Raw genomic sequence first — 6786 nt, 5'->3', positions numbered from 1 at the left:
GGGTCCACGTGTGCCCCAGCGTGCGCCTGACCCAGCGCAACCCAGCGTGTCAGAGCCCCTTCTTGAGGCAGGCGAAATGCGCAGCAGCCGGTGCACAGCCAGGCGAAACAGCCCCGATGTATCGGCAAAAAAAAAAAGAAAAGAAAAGAAAAATGAAAAATGAAAAAAATAAAAGGAGAAAACCATCTCAGAGGGCCCCGTATGACTGTAAAGCACTGAGAGGAGCCGGCCCCGCGCGGCTGGGAAGGGCAGAGCGGGGAGAGAAGGGCCAAAGGGAGGAAGAGGGGGGGGACGGACAGCGCGTTACTTGTATGAGGAAAGCCCCGCTCGCTTATTTTCCCATTGACTCTCGTTCCACACCTGGAACGGACTGGATAGAGATGAAATAACCCTTGAGGGGGGCAAGAGGGAGGCTGAAGGCGGGAGAGACGGGGCAGCCCATGCCTCCCCCCCCATCCCCAGCTATTAGCCGGGCAGGTGCTGGGGTCCCGCCGCGCTGCCCTCGCCCTTTACCTGCTTAGTGCCGAGATTAACAAACCCGGGGAGGTTTCATCAACAGCGGGGCTGCCAGCCCCCCGCCTCCCTCCCTCCCTCCCTCCGCAGATGCCCGGAGATGTGTCAGCATCGCTCGAGCTCGGGGGCCGATTCCATCCTCTGGTAAATAACTTTTTGATTTGAATCGAGGGAGAGGTTTAACAGACTTTCTTTCTTCCTTAATGTGATATAAATCGCAGATGCACTTTTCTTGAATGGTTAAAGCATCGACATGGAGATCACTGGCACAAAACGGGCGGACAAAAAGCATCGGGAGAAATAAAGCTGGTTAATAAGATTTTTGAGAAAGCTTTGTGTTAAAAAGTAAAAAGGGAAAACAGCTGAAGGTGACAGTTAGTTCATGGTTAATAGGATCAAGGCTGCATGGCTGAGCTGCACACTTCTGCTCGCTAAGGTTCAGCCCCACCAAAGGGCTGAATGGGGCGCTTTTAAAACATAGGACATTTAACACATCTGTTATATTCTTTAACACAGAAATCAGGTGTGGGGCGCTCTCAATACTCGCTTTCATCCCCCGGCTCCAAAGGAAACTAAATACCCTCGCGCCCGTTTCCATCTCTGCCGCTAAAAATGAACCCAATCCGCCAGAAAATACGCGATTTCGCGTTTTTCTGCTGCCGATGCCCCGCGGCGGGCCGGTCCCGCACACATCGGGGAAACTCGGCTGCCGGTGCGCGCAGAGCCGGCCCAGCTCGGGCCGATTTACTTCCTAAACACCGCAGCATTCCCTTCGTTTTCACGGTCGGGGAGAGCTCTTACCCCTCTTCTTAGTACGCGTGAGATTAAGAGGACAGACATATTGAGAACCTGCGGTGGCTGCTCTGCTCCTACTGCGCTCTTAACATCTTTGCTATTTTCAACTCTCCCGTTTTCTTGGAGCGAGTTCTGACTCTGAGCCCGAGCACCTGAGCAGGACCCTCATGAGTATCAGACCCCAGAAAGTAGAAGTGAAAGCTGCAGATCCACTTTATAGCCGACTTCAAACGCGTGGATAGGAAAAAATAGCCAACACCACGTCAAAAACACCGTGCCGACACCAACACCATGCCAACACCACGCCAACAACACCACGCCAACACCATGCCCGAAGCACTGCAAGCACGGAGCAGAACACATCTGAACCACGCTCAGAACATTTCCTTCCTCCCTCCGTAGTTTAATGCTGTGTTTTTTCCCATTTGTGTTTTGCGCAACCAAAAAAAAAAAAAAAAAAAAAAAAAAAAAAGTGCTTTTCTGACGGTTTTGATGAATATTTATTGATTTATTTCCTAACCTCAGCGGGGGAGAGGCAAATAAATTTAGTGCTTTCTTTAAATAATTCCCTTTCTATGAGGCAAGATGTCACTGGAAACTTTTAAATAGGCATTTAATTAGCCTGTGTGTGTTGCCTCGGAACAAAACCCTGCTGGGAGCCTTTGGAGCGACGTATTCCAAAGAGGCGGTCAATATGCAAAATTGATGACTACACTTTCTTTGTGGCGCGGCCATTGTGCGCGGGGTGCTTATGAAGCCTAATCCAATCATAAATTGCAGCCCCGAACCAATGGGCAGCCCCGGAGCGGCCGCTGAATGAAGCCCGAGTGGAGAACTTTGTTGAACCCCATTGTTGGGGCTGTCACCGCTGAAAGAGCCCGAGCGGGACTGGCCACTATAAAACCCCGCATCCAGGAGGAAGGGCACAGAGAACCCTGCCCCGGCTCGCCAGTGGGATCTTTATTCGCGGACAGTCAGGCAGGCGGAGGGACGGACGGACGGCCCATGCGATGATGTTCCCCAGCCTCATCGCTCCGCCGGCCGTCTACCCGAGCCTGCTGCGGCCCACTCCCACCCTCACCTTGCCGCAGTCGCTGCAGTCCGCCTTCTCCAGCCACTCAAGCTTCCTGGTGGAGGACCTGATCCGGATCAGCCGGCCCGGCGCCTACCCTCCCCGCAGCGCTCCCCCGCCCAGCAGCATGTCACCCCCGGCCTCGGCACCCAGGACGGACTCGGGGACACCGGAGCTGCCCGGTTGCACGGCGGCCAGGAGGATCTGCTCGCCCCAAAGCTCCGGCAGTGACTCCACTTTCCTCAAGTTCGGGGTCAACGCCATTCTGTCCTCCGCCCCCCGCGCGGGTAAGCGGCTCCGCCGGGGGAAGAGAAGGGAGCGGGTGGGGGCAGGGAGGACCCTCTCGCCGCCGCCTACTTAAGGGGCTGGGCAGCGGCGGACCCCGAACGAGCCGGGGCTTCTGCTCGGGAGGGAACGCGGCGCCAGGCGGCAGAGCGAGCCCAGCCCCGCCGAGCTCTCCCGGGTCGATCCTCTGCCAGCCCTCATGATTTCGTTCTATTTCTTCACTTAGAGTCCTCTCCTGCCCTGCTTCAAAGCGTCCCTCCAAAGACTTTCTCCTTTCCGTACTTTGAAGGATCCTTCCAGCCTTTCATCAGATCTTCCTATTTTCCAGGTAGGTCTAGAAAATCTCCTCCCCCTCCCCCCGGCTTCTGCGCTCTCTCCCCCCAACCGACTTTCCTCTGCCCACCATCCCGTTTCTTCACGCCCGCTCCCTCCCTCCCTCCCCGCCGTCGCCTTCAGCACCACTGGCGGAGCGGACAGCGCCCGCCGCGCCCGCGCAAAGCCGCGCGTTCCCGCGGGGCCGCGCGTGCACCCGCCGCGCGTTCCTGGGCCTGGCGGCGGCCCTTGCGGACATGCGGAGAACTTTCCCTTCTTCTTCTTCTTTTAAATCTAATTACACAAGCTATTAGTTTAAAAGAAAAAACGGGGAAAGAGAGAGAGGAAAAAATAACCCCAGCTCTTCCATTCATCCTCCGGATAATGGAGTTTGCTCCCTTTCTCCGGCGTGTGAATAGCCTAACAAAAACAACTTGAGCTTTATAAATAGCTTTTCATGTCCATTTAATGAAAATGATTTGGGGAAAGAGACGATTGTGCCATCAGTATTCTCCCGAGGAGCCCGGCATGCCGTTGTGTTTAGTTTGAAAGTGTAAATCTCTTTTGTTCCAATAATATATGGCGTTAGCTGCTTGTCCTCAGTCTTTTTCTGTTAGTTCATTACTACACAATTACCATTCACGCTTCATTAGCATCTCTGTCTCTCTTGGGGAGGTTCTCCCCACCACCACACTTTTTTTTACTTTTTTTTTTAAGAGGAAACTCTGCCCTTTTTATCATACAAATGCCACGGGGAGCCAGGCAGTGTGCTAATTAGCTGTTACTTTTCATGTCTCCGGATTGAATTCTCCAACTTGGGGGGAGGGAGAGAGATTAATATATAAAAAAAAAAAAAAAAAAAAAAAAAAAAAAAAGAATACTGATTGATCAAAACTGAGTCCAAAGGGGCTGGTTTTGTTCTGACCAGAAAAGTCCTCATTTTCATCTCAAGCATTAAGAAAATGCCTGAAATGATAAAAGCTTCTGAAAAAAAAAACCCACAACTGAGAGGGAAAGCTTTTCTCCCACACCTCCACCCCAGCCGGTGTGCCGCGCCTCGCCTTTTGAGGCCGGAGCCCTTTGAATCCCTCAACAAAACAGGCCACCATCGAGCCATTTCCCACGTTTGAGCTGATGGCCTTAATCCCAGTTATGGCCCGCTGAAAGGCAATGGCCATCTGAGCGTAAAATTCCCTTCGGGCCCCGGATCTGCGGGCGCTGGGTTGGCGGCCGTGGTCCCCGCTCAGCCCGTTCTCCTGCCCTGCAGCTGCCTCTGCCGTCGTGCCCATCCCTGGCACCTTCTCCTGGCCGCTGGCCGCCCGCGGTAAGCCGCGCCGTGGCATGCTGCGCCGCGCCGTCTTCTCCGATGTGCAGCGCAAGGCACTGGAGAAGATGTTCCAGAAGCAGAAATACATCAGCAAGCCCGACAGGAAGAAGCTGGCGGCCAAGCTGGGTCTCAAGGATTCACAGGTGAGACCTCCGTGCCCCTTCCTTGGGATGGGACTGAAGGCCTTCCCTGCTCCCCCTGTTACTGAGTTGAGTTGTTTCTGAGTTTCTTCCTCCACCCTCAGGTGAAGATCTGGTTCCAGAACAGAAGAATGAAGTGGAGGAACTCCAAAGAAAGAGAGCTCCTCTCCTCTGGTGGCTGCAGAGAGCAAACCCTACCCACCAAGTTCAACCCCCACCCAGACCTCAGCGACGTTGGCAAGAAGTGCTCAGGGGAGGAGGAGGAAGAGGAGGAAGGCCCCATGGCATGTCCCCCCAGCCCCCGGCACCTGCTGCCCTACCACCCAGCCCCGCAGCACCTGCGGGACAGGCTGGGTCCCCAGACACCTCCCTCTCCATCCCACTCCAGCAGCCCCAGCAAACCCTCAGACTGCTCGGACTCAGAGGAAGAGGATGAGGAAGGGGAGGAAGAAGAAGAAGAGATAACGGTCTCTTAGGTTGCCCACCTGCTCCTACCGTCACATGGGAACATTGCGAAGGTGTACATAACAGAGGGCTATAAATTGAAGAGGTGATGTCCCACCTGCATGTCCACGTGCTTCTCCAGGGCAGTTTCCCTATCACATGGCCATAAGCATTCCTGCTCCAGGTATTCCTGATTTTTCTGTCCCACGAGAAGGCTTTCACACCCACGGTGTCTGTTGACCTCTTCAAAGCCATTCCTCTCTGCTTAACCACCAATATTTGCTCAATTAGCTGCATCAGCCTGAAAGCAAGGAGCAGACAGTTCCTTCCTTTATAGCAGGGAAATATTTTTTCCAGAGACAAAACACCACCAATGCCAACAAATTGCAGTTGCTGTGGCCATTTTCCCACCTTCCAACTGAATTCCCAGCTACTACCAAGAGCTCAGAACCTGAGGATTGCTGTGATCTGGTGATCGTCTCATCCCAGGGCAAAGGATGTCCATGAGATGTGCAGACAAACCACTGCCCCCTCCTCACCCTCACCCTGCCACAGACCCATGGGAACCACCACAATCGCCTTCAGGTATAACAGTGTGCCTTGTGTAGTGGGGACCTTCTCTGTTGGTGTTTTTTCATTTAATTTACACATCCTTTCTCTAGATGCAGCACTGTCTAACTCACTTTTCTGCCCACAGGCCTGTGCTTGCTTTCCGCTTGGCTTCTGCTATGTGCTGTGGACAGAGGAAAGGGGATATGCCTCTTTGGTTTTGACTGAACTTTGCTGTCTTTGCACAGCTTATATGAACTGTACGCTATTTTGTACACTTACTCTGTATGGATGTTTTATACCAAGGTTATTGTGAATGACTGTAGCAATGGCTGAATAAGGTTTCCTTTTTTTTTTTTTTTTTCAATTAAATGATGGCTGAACTACAAACAAATGCAGCTGCTTAAACGTGTAACTTATAAAGAAACTTTTATTTTGTATTTTACCATGTACAGACTTTAAATATGTGTATATATAATAAAATGAATGACTACCAAATAAAAGAATGTAGATTTCCAAGCTCGGCCATTCAGCAATGCATGCATCCCATTTGCAGGTTGGTGTAGGTTGAGCCTGGGACCAAATAGGGAAACAAAATAAAACCATTTTTTAGCAACACTGCAGTAATTTGATAAGGTAAGATAAACAAAGATAAGGGCCTGTTCTAAGAAAATAATGTTCATAAGACAAAGCTGAAGCAAGGCATCTGAACATGCAAAAATAGCACAGAGATGGAGTCAGTGATCTAACAGTCAAGAAAAAAGAGAAAAGAAGAAAAAAAAAGGTGCTTTTAATTAAGGTCTGCAGAACTGGCTACCTTTGTACCTAAAAGATTGTGCAGCTTGGTGGCTCCATGTGCCCCAGCTCATAAGCTAGAGGTAGAAGAGGCAATGCTGCTCACTTATACTTGCTTTACTACGCAATGGACCTTGAAAAGCCAAAAGAACTCACATCCAAGACTGACCCGTTTTTTTGACGTAATATTAAAAGCCTGGGGCTGACAATAATCAAGATATACCACCTGGCCATGGTAAGCATCAGCTCAATTTTCCTTCCCCCTTCTCATAGCTCCTCAGCACAAGCAGGCTATGTTAGCATTTTTTGTGATATTTAGAGGGGAAAGACCAAGACAACACCGGCAAGATGAGGGGCTGAGCAGGACGGTATTTCTGGGGAAAAGAGAACAACACAGAACTCAGATCAGACTCGAGAGCTCGCAGCCTCTGTGTGGCGATTCAGGCAGAACAGGGAGGCGATGAGGCTGGAGCAATGTCAGCAGTGCAGCAGCCAGGGCAGAGGAAGACGGTGGCTGCCCAGCACCAGACGATGCAGCAGGCAGCCCTTCCATT

General features: G+C 51.7%; 1 protein-coding gene across 2 annotated transcripts; it reads left to right on the top strand.

Annotated features, from left to right (window-relative positions):
* Positions 1-2031: 2031 nt before the first annotated feature.
* DBX1 (developing brain homeobox 1) lies at positions 2032-5776 on the top strand. 2 transcript variants are annotated; one of them, XR_008209522.1, is made up of 5 exons: positions 2032-2667; positions 2892-2993; positions 4245-4447; positions 4549-5473; positions 5586-5776. XR_008209522.1 is itself a non-coding variant. In XM_052695690.1 (4 exons), the coding sequence occupies exons 1-4, from the start codon at positions 2319-2321 to the stop codon at positions 4918-4920; spliced, it is 1026 nt and encodes a 341-aa protein (XP_052551650.1). In that variant the 5' UTR covers positions 2032-2318; the 3' UTR covers positions 4921-5776. The 2 variants fall into 2 exon arrangements, 1 of the variants encoding a protein (XP_052551650.1); XM_052695690.1 differs by having other exon boundaries at positions 4549-5776.
* Positions 5777-6786: the final 1010 nt, after the last annotated feature.

This window comes from Tympanuchus pallidicinctus, unplaced genomic scaffold (assembly GCF_026119805.1).
Source record: "Tympanuchus pallidicinctus isolate F22 unplaced genomic scaffold, pur_lepc_1.0 scaffold3, whole genome shotgun sequence".
NCBI lineage: Eukaryota > Metazoa > Chordata > Aves > Galliformes > Phasianidae > Tympanuchus > Tympanuchus pallidicinctus.
The sequence above is the reverse complement of the archived record's forward strand: the minus strand, read 5'-3'. Positions and strand labels throughout refer to the sequence as shown.

Excerpts from the sequence above, each read along its gene's own strand:
- DBX1 (XM_052695690.1), top strand. The coding sequence starts at position 2,319 with ATGATGTTCCCCAGCCTCATCGCTCCGCCGGCCGTCTACCCGAGCCTG. Across the intron at positions 2,668-2,891 it reads GTCCTCCGCCCCCCGCGCGG|AGTCCTCTCCTGCCCTGCTT; the intron begins GTAAGCGGCTCC and ends TTCTTCACTTAG. Across the intron at positions 2,994-4,244 it reads CAGATCTTCCTATTTTCCAG|CTGCCTCTGCCGTCGTGCCC; the intron begins GTAGGTCTAGAA and ends CCTGCCCTGCAG.